This window comes from Sorex fumeus, unplaced genomic scaffold, assembly GCF_029834395.1.
Source record: "Sorex fumeus unplaced genomic scaffold, SorFum_2.1 ptg000003l, whole genome shotgun sequence".
In the NCBI taxonomy this organism is placed as follows: domain Eukaryota; kingdom Metazoa; phylum Chordata; class Mammalia; order Eulipotyphla; family Soricidae; genus Sorex; species Sorex fumeus.
In genome coordinates this window covers 47,176,864-47,193,490 of record NW_026606060.1, presented here as the reverse complement: position 1 = coordinate 47,193,490, position 16,627 = coordinate 47,176,864, and the positions used below count along the sequence as shown (strand labels likewise).

Here is a 16,627-nt window from a genome sequence, read left to right as displayed (position 1 = left end):
CAGTTTGCTTCTATGAGAGATACTCTTAAAAATTGTAAGCTTTGCTGGAGTGATAGTACAGCAGTAGGGCATTTGCCTTGCATGCAGCCGACTGGCTGCAATTCCCAGCATCCCATATGGTCCCTGAGCACCGCCAGGAGTAATTCTTGAGTGCAAAGCCAGGAGTAACCCCTGTGCATCACCAGGTGTGACCCAAAAAAAGGCAAAAAAGGAAAAAAATTTGTAAGCCTTTTGCACTGTGGTTTACCGTACTGTTGCTGATACAATATTATACATAACACTTCACCAGCTTTTTCAGCATCACCTCCTCCTCCATCATAGATGCTGCCTCCTCCCTGTCTTATCCCCAGTTCCCTCAAGTGGCATATTTCGTGCTGGAGACCAGTTCTCATATTCTTTGTTTCCATTGTTTTTGGGTATTCATTATTCCACCATTACGATTCTTTTTATCTCACATATGAGAGAAATCATTCTATGTCAGTGTCTCTCCCTCTGAATAACTTCACTCAGCATGGTACTCTCCAGATCCTCCCATGTAGCAGCAAATTTAATGACTTTATTATCTATCCCTATTGCTGAATTATATCCCACTGTGTATATGTACCATAGTTTCTTTATCCAGTTGGCTATTCTTCGACTCTAGGGTTGTTTCTAGTTTCAGGCTATTGTGGATAGTGCGGCAAGGAATGTAGGAATGCAGTTGTCATTTTTTCACTTTGTTTTTGGGCCCTTGGGGGTATATTTAAAAAAATAGAGTTTCTGGGTCAAATGGAACCTCAATTCCTAAATTTTTCAGAAATTTCCATGTTGTTTTCTAGAAGGGCTGGACCAGTTGCCATTCCCATCAGCAGTGAATGAGAGTCTCTTTTCCCTGCATCCACAATAGCACTGCTTGCTCTTTTTTTTTTTTAAGATGTGTGCCAGTCTGTGGGATGAGATGATATCTCATTGTTATTTAGATTTGCATTTCCCTGATGATTAGTGATGTGGAGCATTTTTTTCATGTGCCTTTTGGCCATTTGTATTTCTTCTTTGAGGAAGTTTCTGTTCATCTCTTCTCCCCAGGTTTTAAAAAGTATTTTATAAAGTAGTCCACAATGTTTTATTACATTTAATATTCAAACACCAATCAACCATCATTGCACCTTCCCACCACCATATTTTGGATGTTTCCATCCTGAACCCCAACCCCATCCCCAAAGCGAACCAAAATAATATGTTTTGTATTGTTTGTTATGAAAAACCGCTGAAAATGCTACAAAAAAGTTTCCTTAGAGGAAAGAGTGTGAAGATTGTTGTATTTCACGGAGGGGCCATTAAGCCCTTCTATAAGAGATCACTAGCATGTTAAAGGTTGAGCCTTGCATGTGTACATATATATATGTAAAAAAATTTTCCTCTAAGATTGGTTGGCTCCTACTTTGAACACCATCAAATGAGGTGCAATACTCTTGGAGTATGGGTAGTGTGTGTGGTATGAAGTGACACAGCTGGTTGGTTCATGAATAGGTTCACTCATGGGTGAGGCTTGGCCCAAGCATGTGGGGAGCGCCTTAACATGGTGGTGGTTGAGTTCTGGAGGCTTTAGGCTACCTGGGATGGATCCTGTGGGGTGGGGAGGAAACTTACTTGCCCCCCTCTGGGGGGGGTTATCCCAAGTGAAACAGCCTGGCATGGGTTCGGTGGCATTGTTATGGCGAATGTCATGTTATACTCCCTTCCAGACGAGAAGGATGCGTGATCTGGACAGTGGCTGATGAGGAGATTTTCTGGTGCCAGCCAGTAGAGGCTTATGGGTGTGGCTGTTGAGTTGCAGGAGATGGGGGCTGGGGGAGATGGGGGGAGAAATATGGGCAGAGGATCTCTGTTTCTGGTCCCGTTGAACCCAGAGTTCTCAATCACAAAGTCCCACATACCTGGATTTTCTGTCTCCCCAGTTTTTGATGGTGTTGATTTTTTTACCCTATAAAGTTCTCCAGTGCCTTATATATCTTTAATATTAACCCTTTATCAGATGAGTGTTGGGTAAATAATTTCTCCCATTCCATAGGCAGTCTTTGCATCCTGGTCGTCATTTCCCTTGAGGTACAGATCTTAATTTAGTTTTATTTTTGCTTTCACTTGTTTGGTCAGTAGTCTTTCATCCATGAATATGCCATCAGCTTTAGTGTTATGGAGAGTTCTGTCTACTTTTCCCACCATCTACCTTACTGTCACCTCTCAAGAGGATGCAAGACCTGGGATGATGCAGTGCAATCAGGAAGGGACAGATCACTACACATCCAGCATGCAGTGTCTTTATTCCAAATTATCAGTGGTCATTTATTTTCCATGATCAGAAAAAAAATTTCCTACTAATAAAAAAATATCCTGCTAATAATAAAGGTGAGCTGGAGCGATAGCACAGTGGATAGGTCATTTGCTTTGCCCACGGCCAACCCGACTGATGAGTTTGATTCTTCTGCCTTCAATTCCTCTGCTCCTCTCGGAAAGCCCGGCAAGTGACTGAGAGTATCTTGCCCACACGGCAAAGCCTGGTAAGCCACCCGTGATGTATTTGATATGCCAAACACAGTAACAACAAGTCTCACAATGTTACTGGGCCCACTCGAGCAAATCGATGAACAATGGGAGGTCAGTGATAGTGACAATAATAAAGGCAATTATCCTATTACAGTAAATCACACAACACATTTCCTCCATCATCAATCACATATAGTCACTTACTAATTAACTTGTTAACTACCATAATGCATCAAGGTGCCAGTCTAGAGAGGCAAGACCGGGGCCATAACCAGGGTGGGGAGGCACAAGGCATTCCTTGTATTCAGTGACCATACTTCCACAGTCACAACCCAGATCTGAGCTTAGCCCGCAGGCAACATTCTAAGGGGCTCAGGTTATCTTCCAACACCTCATGAATCCGGTTCTTATAGCAAGGTCTTTAATCCATTTTGACTTGAATTTTGTGCTTGGCATTAGAGTGAGATCTGAGTTTTTTTTTTTTTTCCGCATGTAGTGACTGGTCTTCCTACCACTACCTGTTGAAGTTTGGCATATTGTTACTGTGTTACTGTGTTTGGCATATTGAATATGTCACGGTGAGCTTGCCAGGCTTTGCCGTGTGGGTGAGATACTCTCCGTAGCTTGCTTGCTGGGCTCTCTGAGAGGGGCGGAGCAATTGAACCCGGCTTGGCTGGGCTGGCTGCATGCAAGGTAAACGCCCTACAGCTGTGCTATTGCTCCAGGTACTCAGGATATTTAGGATATAAGAAAGAAATCAGGACGGGAGTGATAGTACTGTGATAGTAGAATCCTTGCATGTGGCTGGGGCTCTGGGGAATATTAGGGGTGAAATGGAAGTGCCCTGCTCACTGTACTATTCCTCTGGCCCCTCAATCTTTCTTTCTTTCTTTCTTTCTTTCTTTCTTTCTTTCTTTCTTTCTTTCTTTCTAACAATTACATTTTTATTTAAACTATTAGGTACCTAGGAAGACTCAGCCAAGTGCTTTTAGTAAAGAAGCACTTTTTTTGTTTGTTTTTTATTTTTTGGGTCACACTTGGCGATGCTCAGGGGTTACTGCTGGCTCTGAACTCAGGAATTACTCGTCGTGGTGCTTGGGGATCATATGGGATGCTGGAGATCGAACCCGGGTCAGCTGCATGGAAGGCAGATGCTCTACCCGCTGTGCTATTGCTCCAGCCCCAGTATTTTGGGCTGAATTGAAGCTGCACATTAGAGATCACTTTTAATATAAGGGGACAAAATTGCTCGAATGACACTATTCAATTTGATAAATACACATACAGAGAACTTGAATTTTCGGGGGAAAATTTGGAAGAAGGGCCCATCTGACTGTGCTCAGGGCCTTCCCCTGCCTCTGCACTCAAGGATCAGCCCTAGAGGTACTCCTTACTCCTGGCTCTTCACTTAGGGATCACTCATAGAGGTGCTCCCTACTCCTGACTCTGCACTCAGGGATCACTTCAAAAGATGTTCATTGCGCCATATGTGATGGTGGGATCAAACCCAGATTAGCCACCTGCAAAACAAGTGCCCTGCTTGCTAGACTAGCTCTTGTCCAGTGGTACAGGTACTGGTAAAATGAAGAGGGTTTGTAGCTCAATCCCGCCAGGAAGAGGCACTGCCCCTTGAGATCTCTGAGAAAGGAAAAGCAATGGTGCTGCCATGAAAATATTCTGTCTGTCCGAGGTAGTGGATGCGAGGTCTGCAGGGAAAAAGTTGAGGTGGAAGAGAGAGGGTCCAAAGAAAAAAGCAGGGAGAGGATGATACGGGCTTTGTAAGTCACATTAACTCACTTATGTTATCAAACATACAAATTTATATAAAGATAAATGTATAGAAATATGTTATATAAACAAACACTTATCAATCAGACATGTTTATAAAACTGTCTTCTCAAGTGACCTGTGAAAATAAAGTCAATATTATTGCTTTTGTACTTGAGAAACACAAGACTCCGAGCAGCTGGGGGGCTTATAACTTAAGAACCTCAGTGGGCAAGTTCGCACCAGGGTGTCACAAACTGAAGGAAGGGTTTGGAATTTGCTTCTAGAAACTCTTCTTTATTCCACACTACCTTTCTAGCATCATACGCTAAGTTTACAGAGAATATGTGAAATGAAAAGAACAGATTTCCTTTTAAACTAAAAAAAGCACTTTTGTTATGGACACATAGATGATTTAAAGAGAGGAGAAGGGGGCTAGAGTGATAGTACAGTGGGTAGGGTGTTTGCTTTACATGTACCCAACCCGGGTTCGATTCCCAGCATCCCATATGGTCCCCTGAGCACCGCCAGGAGTAATTCCTGAGCGCATGAGTCAGGAGTAACCCATGAGCATCACTGGGTATGACTCAAAAAGCAATCAATCAATCAATCAGTCAATAAATAGAGGAGAAAGGGCTGAGGTAGCAGGATGTGAGTAGAAGCGAGGATGAGGGGTTAGGGACAGCTGAACAAAGGGGGCTCCTAGGCTGATTATACCTGACGTGCATCTGAATTCTGTAGAATCTTTATAATGCAAAGATTTTTTATCAATAATAAAGAAAATAAACACACAAAAGTCAAAAGAATAGAGTAAATGATTCCCAAACAGTCAGGCAGGTCAGTCTGATGCCAATGAGCCGGAAGCTGCTGGGGTCGCTTTTCTGTTTCTTCCCCGTACCCAGGTTCTTCAAGATTTTCAAGAGTGAAAATATTGAGTAATAACGATGCTCAGACTCAGAGTTGGAAAGTAGAAAAGTTTATTGGAAAGTAGAGAAAAGGCAAAGAGCTCCCCAAGTGGGTGTTAAGTGGCCACAAGCCCGAGCTCAGCCTCAGACTGAGACAGAGACAGGCCAGGTATTTCAAGGTTTTACTCACACTCTGAAACACACTCATACAAGAAATTCAAAGGTGAGACTTGGCACTGGGGCCTCTCCCTGGGCTTGGAACCTAGTCACCCTCAGGGAGGTATTTTAAAACCCCCTGCTCTCCTGCATACATGCCTGGGTGCCCCTGCCAGGTACATTCTCATGATCTTGAGCTCGCAAGCAGAGGAGTACAGAAGCAGAAACAGAGAGGTTAACACATCTTACATTCACCTGCATCATCCTTGGTATCTGTGCTCAGATGTCTGGGCGTTTATGATCTTTGGGTCTGGCACATTTTTTCTTAATAGGTTGTAAACTCATGACCCTGAGACACAAGATAGAGTCTGCCTTTCTGTCTCACTGACTAGGGGAAACTGAGGCTTTCTCTTTCAAGTCTTGTTTTTTTTTTTTTTGTTTCCTGTATTTTCTCCCAGGAGACCTTTCCCCTAGAGATTATTTTCAAACCAATCCCAGTCGTGACTTCTAAATGTCTAATGAATTATTTTTATAGTTGAGGGGACCACACCCAGCAGGTGCAGAGGAGATTGGGAGCACGTGCTTCCAGGATTGAACCCAGGGCCTCCCACATCCAAAGCATGTGCCCACATCCCTGGCCCGAAATTATAAAGAATTTTAACCTGCAAGAATTTCTAATGTAGCCATGTTTTCCCCCTGCTTTCTTTCCTTCCTTTCTTTCTTTTTTTTCAGACAGAAAAGGGGAGTGCACTTCATGAAGCAGCTCTGTTTGGAAAGGTGGATGTTGTGAGAGTTTTATTAGAAACAGGTAATTATGGTTCTCTGTGTCAGTTCTTTTGTCAAGTACTGTCTATGTTTCAAAAGTAGACGAATGAAAATTGTCCAGCTTTTTGTTGTTTTGCAATCATACTTCCAATCAATATAACACTGCATCTGAATGTTTTGATAAAATTGATATAAATGTGCATCTTTCTGTACTCAGTAGGTACATTAAGTTAAAAACTTCTCTGAAACTGACTTTGTGCATTTAAGTAACATCAAAATATACTAGAGATCTAAAATAAAAAGAAAAGCTCTGCTTTTAACATAAGGGAGGAGCTGATCCCAGGGGAGTTTTGACCATTATTTGCTTTTTATAAAGCACATCATATTTTCCTTGGATGTTTATATTGTGAATACAAAATTGAAGTTCCTAGTTTGAAAGGTATATTCTTTCCAGTTACTTCATGAACTGAATAGCTATTGTTTGTAAATTGCAGTGAGTGGAAGATAACCTATTAGAGGGAATGCTTTGAAAGAACAAGACAGGTTTCATATATATATATATATATATATATGTATATTCTGATCTATATAAGATAAAATTGAAATTGAGGTCAGGTTTTATTAGAATTCAAATCGCATGCACAGATTCATACTTGGAAGCAATATATGTGAGTCTTTTGTGTTAAGGGCTGCACATACGACCTTAAATTCTGTGAAAAAAAAATCAAAGGAAGCATTGCAGACTAACTTTTTATTATGCTTCTACAAAGATGAAATGTCATTAATTTTTAATTTTGGCTTGTAACAGTGCTCCTTTGACATGTAATAAACACTTTCAAATGTCAAGTATGTATTGGTTGCACATGCTTACATAGCTTTCAGGAAAGTACATCATGGTAAATCTGTCCATGTCCTGAAATCTGGCTTTGTTTGCATTTAGATTATTTGGAAAGGTTATAAAATTTCTGGGGGCAGGGCAAGGTATAGGTTACAATAAAATCAGTTCTTTAGTGCAACAATTATATTCAGACTTAATACAATTCCAAAGTGTTTCAGTTACACACTTACAGAGGTTCACTGTCATCCCAGATGGTTCCCAGAGCACCAACAGGAGTGCAGAAACAGGAGTCAGCACTGAGTATTGCCAGGTGTGGCCTCCAAACCAAACCAAACAAACAAAACAACAACAATCAAACAAACAAACCCCCCCCCCCCCCCGAACAAAAAAAATCAAAAACCAAAATATCAACAGAAGCAATCTTTCTGGGGGAGAAGAATATCAGGGATCCAACCTAGGGACTCTTATACGGAACTTTATCTCTTCTCTCCTAAAATAGCAGTAGTAATCATTGGTTCACTTCCCACTAAGAGTTAATTTATTATCAAGAATGTTTCTCTTCTTTGATATACCTTGGTGCCACCTTCTTTTGTATGAAAATTGTTTGTGTGTGTTTGAGTGTAAAACAATTTTTAAATTCAGTTTCAGTGCTTTTTCTGTATACTTTGAAATCAGAGAAATTATCTCTTGACATTTTCTTTTGATGACATTCTAATAATGTATATCTACTAGACTTTCCTTTTTTTTTCCCCAGGAATTGATGCCAACATAACGGATAGCTTAGGTAGAACTGTCTTAGACATTCTGAAAGAACATCCATCTCAGAAATCTCTCCAGATTGCAACACTCTTACAAGGTAAACAGTATTGAATGATGGATGGGGTTGCCTTGAAGTTCTGATGAAATTAAAACTGTCAAAGTTTTCTCTTGAGTTTTGAGTCAATGTTTATGTTCAAACAAGCTTGCTATTTACATTTTTTTTTCAGGTAAATTTTTTAGGAAAAATAATGATTGGTGTTTTAATGTTTTATTTCTGTTTTCCAATAACTCAGGTTTTAAAGGAAAAGGTATTTTTTCACTCACTAATAGTAAAATTATTCTTTAAACTCATAGGAAAAAAATGTAATTATAGCCATGCAGAAAAAAATGTACTTATCAGCAGGAGAGATAATACAGTGAGTCAGATGCATTGCCTTGCATGCAGCTGACCCGTTTGTTCCTGACATCCCAAAGAGTCCCATGAGCACTACTTGGAGTGAACTCTGAGAACAGAGCCAGGAGTAAGCCCTCATAAACACTGCCTGGCATGACCCTAACTCCCCTTCCCCCAAAAGATGGGGTTATGAGCTTGAAGTAAGTTAGAAGTTAGCACTAAGAAGCAGTTAGCAGTAGTTAGAAGTAAGTAGTAAGAAATCAGACGAAAAAGTGATGGTGCTTATTATCTTAATCTTAATTCTTTTAGAAATTTTAGGGCGTTTCTAGTAGCCTGTGTGATTTTCCTAATATTGTGAGATAGGTAAACCAGTCATCATTATTCCCTCTTTCGCAGAGAGGGGTACTGAGGCTCTGAGAGCCTGTCTCATTCTAAGTGGTAGGGCTGGTACATAAGTGTTGGATTGGCAACAAGACTATTCTTAGCTGAAAGATTATTTCCTGCCTAATCTATAGCATAATACCAGTCAGTTTTGTCAGACTTTGCTTTGGGATAAATCTGGCAAAGATTTATATAGCTAGTTGTAGTGAAATCATTTGTAGAGTTGGGTTTAGTTGTTGTTATTGATGCTTGGAGCCATACCTGGTGGTACTCAGGGGTTACTCATGGTTCTGCACTCAGGGATCACTCTTGGTAGTTCATGGGGTCATATAGGATATGGGGGATTGACCCCCAATCAGCTGTGTGCAAGGCAAGTGCACTACCTCCTGTGCTATCTCTCCAGTACCACTTCTGTAGAAGGTTTGACAAATCTTTCCCAGAGGTGATACTGCCCGCGTTCTGTGGGCCTGGGCCACTCCTCCAGCCTGAGTGGTCCAGGCCATGGGGCAGACAGTGGAGGAAACAAGGGCCAAGCCGTTTGATTGATCAGATGCCATTTATTAATTCTCCCACCTAGAGCCTGCTCCAGTCTTTCTGAGCTTCCCATTCTAGTCTCAGACTCCCCTCATTCCCGTCTCCTCCTGTCTCTCCTGTTCATCTCTCCATGCTCCATCTCAGCCTGGGCACTCTCTCTCACGCTCCTGCTCCTGTATTCTTCTACATTCTTCTCCCTCTGTCCCCCTTGCTAGTCTCTCCGCACTCCAACTTGCTGCCCTCTCTCTCTTCCATCTCTTCCAACTCTCTCCTTTCTCCAACTCCAGCACTCTGGGCTGACTCTGCACTCAAATCAACATCCAAGAAAGCCCTTCCTGGAACACCAAATAAAGTTGTTGGGAGGATCCTCCCAGGATTGGAGATGCATGCTGAAAGTAGACTATAGACCGAACATGATTGACACTCAATGCAAATCACAGCACCCAAAAGGAGAGAGAGAGAACAAAAGGGAATGCCCTGCCACTGAGGCAAGGTGGGGTTGGGGGTTGGGGGTTGGGAGGGATACTGGGATCAGTGGTGGTGGAAAATGGACACTGGTGGAGGGATGGATACTTGATCATTCTATAATTGAAACTCAAGCACAAAAATTTGTAAGTCTACAACTGTACCTCATGGTGTTTCTCTAATAAAAATTAAAAAAAAAAGGAAATGACATCTGCACCTGTATGTTAATTGCAGCACTGTTCACAATAGCAAGAATCTAAAAAAAAAAAAAAAAAAAGGAAAGCCCTTCCTGACTGCCAGGCTCAAGGGTGGAAACACCTTCTAGGGGTATTGCAAAGCCCTTCCTGACTGCCCAGGGGCAAAATAAGTCTTAATAAGTCTTTTTCTCCTTTCCTCAGTCCAGTAACTCAATAAACATCTTTAATACTAGTTATTTTTGTATGGACACAGTAAGAAATAACATTGAGGCTTGTAGGGCAGCTCTCCAGAGAACGTCTCACAACAGACTCAGACTACAGTGCGCAGGCTAGATTAATCTTTCCTAACCCTAGCAGGGTCTGTATCTAGTTATTACTTTTTGGATCATGACAGTATCTGTCTATGACCAAGCTCTTAACTTATAGTTAAGCATTAGGCACTTTGGCCAGGCTCATCTCAATGCCAGGGTAGCACATTGCTCACCACTTACCCTGGATCCATCCGGACCCTCTTCGGGACCCTGCTTTAGGGGTGCTAAGAAGTAAGGACAGCTGAGGCTTAGGTCGAGAGAACAGATGCCCAGGAGGAAAATACCATTTAGAGTCAAATGATTCCCACAATTCAAAATCATAGCATTTACTACTGTTTTCCTATGCCCAAACAAAAAGGACATTGCTCTGAATAAACTATGCAAAGGACTTAAGGAGAAGAGAAAAACAATATTTACAAGTCAACAGAGCACAAAGAATGAAGTTTACAAATAAACACAGAGCAATGGGAGCACTGTGATGGGAACAACACAATAAATCAAAACTATCTGAGATTATGCAGGAAGGATAAACCAATGTTATCTTACAACTGGGGAGTTTTTTTCCCCCTGTGTAAAGGAGGCCATCATAGGCCTAATAAGTTTGTGACCCTATGGTCTTGGAATTGCTTTTTCACTGTAGAATATCTTCCTAAAAACTTTGTCTTTCTGCATGGTGGTTATGCCTGACATTGGGCATGCGCCCTTCAAACTCCAAAGTTCATTCTCTTGAATCTGCACTCTTCAGAGGTGAGGAGCCCCTCATTTGTTTCTGATGGACTGCGAGTGTACTAGAAGAGGTAAATGGATTGGGAAGGTGAAGAACAGCTTTGTCTTGCAGACAGACAAATGAATTAAAACCACATCGCATCAGAGAGGTTAGATTTAGGAGTCAACACAGGCTTGGAAAGCTAAAAGAGTAAACACACTGGAGAGGACATTAGATCTCTTCTCTCTCTCTCTCTCTCTCTCTCTCTCTCTCTCTCTCTCTCTCTCTCCTCTCTTCTCTCTCCTCTCTCTCTCTTACCCCTCTCTCCCCTTTTCTCAGAGAAGTTTAGACCCTTAAACTTTTCTTGTTAGTAGAGGAGTCCAGTGCACAAGTCCAGTGCACAAAGAGATTAAATCAGACAAGGATACAAGTGTACAAGTGTGTATCTTCACACTGATTGAAATTAAAGACAAATTGAATTAAAGCTAAGAAAAGTTTTAAAAGTTGCACTAACAACATTTATATGACTTCTAGGCAGGAGGTCCCCAGACCTATTTGACTTACTACTGCTGCCTCATTTTAGAAAGAAAAATTACCCTTTTCCATCCACCTTCATTAACTGAACAAACAGGATCTTCCATTTGCACTGCCCCCTACTCCACCTGCTTCAGGCTACTATTATCTTTCCTGGATCTTTCTGCACACTGCTTAGAATGAATATTCTAGGTTCTTTTACCTCATTATTGCCTTTAATAACTCCATATCAAAAAATAAAAAGATGCTTTATGCATAATATACTTTTTGTGGGGAAACAAACAGGCTGTTACTAAAAGGGACCTAACTTACGTGTTTTTAAATAGTTCAACTTAAATAGAAATGTTACTATATATAGGAGCAACTATATTTCTTCTCTTAAATACTTTTGACCATTAGGTATGCCAAATGTATGTCTATATATTTGATAAAATATATAGGGCATCTTTGAATTTTCAGAAATTCAGACTTTAGAATGTGAATACATGTTCTATATCCTTTGCATTTCTGCATTTCAAGTCACTGGCAAGATCTTACAAAAACATTTTTTATTTTAAGAATGTCAGTTTATAGCAGGTAAAATTACTATTTTTGTGTCCTGAAGGAGGGATTCAATTTGCAGAATTTCTCCATGAATCAAATATTTAAGAATAGAATCGCATAGACCCTTGTCCTGTAGATTTTCTAGTAGGTAAGCCGTGAGGTAACAACCCGTAACAAGAATCTGTCTGAGTTGTGCTACCCAGGATATTTAAGATATAAGAAAGAAGTTAGGACCGGAATAACAGTACTGTGATAGTAGAATCCTTGCATGTGGCCAATCTGGATCCCATCCTCCATACCCCACGTGGTTCCCTGAGCACAGGCCGGAGTGATTCCTGAGTGCTGAGTCAGGAGTAATTCCTGAGCACTGCTGGGTGTGGCCAAAAAACCAAAGAAGGTTAAACAAGAACAACAACAAAAAGAAAGGAGTCAAACATTGATTATCAAAAGTAGAATATAAATTTTAGCTATTGGTTTTAAGATAAATGAATTCGAGTACATAACTTGAAAAACTTTTATGTACACAGAATATTTAGAAGGCATGGGAAGAGCCACAGTTCTTGAAGAGCAGATCCAGGAAGAGGCAACGCAAGAAGCTCAAGTTTCATCTCCTGTCGAGTCACCATCCCCAAATGTCAAAAGTGAGTAGCCACCCTAAAGCTTTGGTGATACTAGACTTCCTTGCACACATTTGTGAGACATGGCTTACAGTAGTGAAAATTTCAAGTGCAGATGGTTGTGTGTTGTATTCTATATTTCATGTACTTATTCAGTCAGTATTTACTGGACTTCTTTTATTGGTTAAACACTAGTCTCTGCCCTGGGATACAATAGTAAACAGAGAAGATAATTTCTGCATGAGTTCATACATAATAGATATTACATATATTTTTTTTCTAGAATTTCTTTTTCTTCATTTTTTTCCCAGGGAAGCAAATAGTTTTATTAAAAGAAATTTAGAGAGGTGTAAGGGGAGAGCAAAGGAGGAGAAAGATACGTTTTCAAGAGAAGCATGGTCTTCTCTAGAATGGAAAAAGCAAAGAATTGCTTTGGGGAAGATGTTATGCATAATATTTTTAAAAATGTATAACAATTCATTGATACATGTATTTCATTTTATTTTTGTATTTTACTTAAAATATTTTAAACTTATTTTCAGGAATGTTTATTGAGACACTCTGATACACAAAGTTATTAATAGAGTTATTTCAGACATTCAGTGTTCCATCACTAATTCCACCATCAACGTTATCTCCTCTCCACCATTAACCCCAGATTCCTTCCCACCCCTTACCCTGCCCTCTTGGCAGGCATATAACAAATTTATTTCAAATTACTTAGTTCAACAAAACTTAAAAGAATGGCACATAGGATTAACAGAAAATTAATAAAAGTAAGTTTGTGATGATTAATTGCCATCTGTCTTTAACTTTTTAAAATCCAGTACAGGACAATCATATATACCATTTGTGAGTGTGACACTCAATGATACAATAGGAAGTTTCTCCTCTCCTTTAAAGGGGTTATTATAACACTTCTTGCCAAACTTGTGTCAAAGCTATGAATTCCCTAAACTGTTCCTTGTCCATGAAGCTCTGTATAGTTACTTTAAATCTGAATAATAATCTAGCTGGTTAGAATGATCTTGAGAAGGTGCTCATTTTGTTCAGTTTTTATGCTATATCCTTTCATATTCTTATGACTCATAGAGTCTCATTTGATAGAACTGTTGTACATCTTATAGGCTTTCTTTTGTATGTAAGTTCCAATTTTTGTCTTACTGCATTCAATATTGTCTCCATATTTGTTTTTTTTTTTTGTAATTTTGAGTATAATGTGTCTTGGAATTTACTTAATTGGGTCTATTTTCACCGGGACCCTTGTGGCCTCTTGGATCTCAGTGCCAGTAATCCTCAACTCTGGGAAGTTCTTGTTGATGTTTTCTTTATCATTTGTTTCTTCATCACATTTTCCTTCCTGTTCTTCGGGGACTCCAATGATCATTATAATGCTCTTCCTGAGCTCATCCCATATTCTCTGGTATGCTGTTTATTTCTTTTCAGACTCTTTTTCCATCTTATGTTTTCCAGTGGTTTCTCCTTCTCATCTTAGAGCTTTTTGATCTTTTGCTCAGTTTCTGTTACTCTGTTCAGAGCTTCTGTTGACTTTTTTAAAAAAATTTTTTTTATGTCACTACCATGTTCTTAATTTCTGTTATTATTGACCATAGCAGTTTTTTCTTTTTGACTCCCATACGATCTTTGTGCCTTGCTGACTTCATGTGCTATCGTTTCTTTGAACTCACTGAACATCCTCACCATAATGTCACTAAATACACTGCATTGAGGATTTGCTGGTGTTGCTAATGTCTTCACTGGTACTGTTTTCACTCACTGAGTGCGGTGGGCTTTTACATGCTTTCCTCATTGATTATCTAGAGTGTTTGCTGTGCTGTAATTAGGCCCCTGGAAGATGCCGAGGGATTAAGCTGGAGATTGCTCTCTATTTTCTTTACCTCTTCTCATAGAATGATAGGAAGAATAACTGTGAGCAGCATGTAATTTGTTGAATAGATCTACTTCAGGAGCTGTGATGTGGGCCCTTGATATGGCATAGGTTGGGTGTGGAAGCTGTTGGAAACCTCTGGGTAGTGAGGGGCTCTGCCTTCTGTTCCATCTCTGCCCCCTGTTCAGAACAGGCCCAGTGGCATCAGCTGCAGGCTGGAATGGTCACCTGGGACGGTGGAGCAGCAAGCAGAAGGTCAGTGATACATGAATTTTAATTGAAGGTTTTTTTTTCCAGAAGAGATTACAGATAAAAAGTATCTTTCTGAGTATATGTTTGCACACAGCCTACAAAAGATTTATGTTTTGACAGATAATTCACATGATTATGTCTGTTTTCTATCACATGGTGTTACCTTATGAATAATTTACATAATTATTTGTGTAAGTTCTACCAGTTTTTTAAAGAACATCTTTCACCCTTCCCTTCCCTGTGTGGATGTTGTGGTCATGGGTGTTACACATCTGACGAAGGTGCTCACCAAAGGGTCACACACATACCTGTTGTGCTGCTCACATCACTCTGGCTGCTGTGTTCTCCAGAGTCTGCACACGGGGTTCTTGCACATGCAGTCACAGTGTCCAGGCACACTTGGTTGTGGTGCCCGGAAGTCGCACACTGTGGGATGGGATTGTGTTCAGTGTGTGAGGGACAGCGGCCTCTAAGTCTCAGGCCTGCAAGGCAGGAGCAGCAACAACTGAGCCCTCCCTGGCCCACTCAACAATTCCATTTCTTTTCAGGAAATATATTCTCAAAGTCTTCTCAAATTTGATAATGAATTGCTGAATCAATCTGGTCAGTAACATAGAGTACCAGTGAAAGATTATTGAATAATAAATGCTCTAATACATGAAGTTTTAGGAATTGTAATTGTGAATGCTCTTAAGTACTACATATATGTGAGCCTTCAGTACTTCCCTTTTGAAAAAGAATTAAAAGGGGAAAACGGGACGTTTTCTTTGACTCTTTGTGTGCTAGTGTTACACTGGGACCAGGTTTTCAGCAGACTGATTTTTTGGTGTCAGTTTTATTTGCCTCCTTTGGAGTTCCAAAGTCACTACAAGAGCCCCACTATTATTTCACATTGAGTTGAGTTCTAGCAGTAGGTCTTCTTGAAACTTCTAAAAAGTGTCCTCCTCTCTCAACAGGTGAAACTGTGACGGGGGAACTCTCGAAACTCTTGGATGAAATAAAGCTCTGCCAAGAAAAAGATTTTTCGTTCGAAGATTTGTGCCACACAATATCAGACCACTACTTAGATAATTTGAGCAAGATGTCAGAGGAAGAAATCGGAAAAAATGGAAGCCAGAGTGTAGTAAGTAAGGGGGGGAAGGAAGCTGATGTGCCTGTCTGTGCCAGTTCAGTGTGTATCTAAGCGCGTGGGTTCTGTGCTTTGTCTTGTCTGCAGACTCTACTGCGGTCAGCCCCCTACCACTCTTTCCCCCATGTTCTTGGGGTTTTCTTCCCATGGCCTGTTAGGGGGCGATAAGTCACATGACCTCACTACTATTAGGATCTCAGAATACATGAAAGGTTTCTTTGATTCTGTTCTTCTAATTGTATTGGGCATGGTGACATTGGCTTCCAAGCAAAGAAGAAAAACTCCTTTTGTTTTCTTCCCTGCTTTCTCTTTGAACCAAATCTCACCCCGTTTTGAAGGGTAAAGAGAGCGGAACTAGGTGGGCTTATATGCTTTCTTGGTCACTCTCTATGTTATAGCAGGAGACAGTATTAGGGAAAGTTCCACCTGAATATTTCTTGCAGTCACATATAAATCTCAACATGAATGCAAACTACAAACTCAGAATCGAAATCATGAGTTAGAGATTCTTACCCATTTGTTTTTTTTAATAGGAGTATAGACTCAAGAAAAACTGTAGACAAGCAGTCAGGTGGGAGTTAATATTTGTATACCTATTTTTTTATCTGATTGAAAAAGGGCTTATAGAGTATGCGGGTATTAAATAAAATACTTGATTGTTATAGTAAGGCTTTATTTAATTTTAGTACAGTTTGTTTGAGAAACTTAATACTCTGTACAGAAGCCAGTAACAGTGGAATGTGTCACACAAGTCTTATATTCATGAAAAGTAAAACATTTTCAGTATAGCAAACTGTATGAAGAACATTTAGCAACTTGAAACAGTGACCCAGGCCCCTGCGGACAGGTGTAGCTGGTCTGTTTGTGACTAGTCTGACCTGTCGCACTTGTTTTTATTTTTGTTGTTTGTTTCTGATATTATCTCTTATATAACATCACATTATTGACTATAATACAATTAAT

The 16,627-nt window shown here is 40.2% G+C and overlaps 1 protein-coding gene across 10 annotated transcripts in view; it reads left to right on the top strand.

Annotated features, from left to right (window-relative positions):
* Window positions 1-16,627, top strand: part of ANKS1B (ankyrin repeat and sterile alpha motif domain containing 1B) — a 1,250,258-nt gene that overhangs the window by 164,643 nt on the left and 1,068,988 nt on the right. For all 10 annotated transcript variants that reach the window (XM_056114313.1, XM_056114308.1, XM_056114302.1 and 7 more), the window contains exons 5-8: window positions 6,084-6,159; window positions 7,709-7,810; window positions 12,306-12,419; window positions 15,492-15,658. In XM_056114313.1, the coding sequence (XP_055970288.1) occupies window positions 6,084-6,159; window positions 7,709-7,810; window positions 12,306-12,419; window positions 15,492-15,658 (459 nt within the window). The remainder of the gene's footprint in view (window positions 1-6,083; window positions 6,160-7,708; window positions 7,811-12,305; window positions 12,420-15,491; window positions 15,659-16,627) is intronic.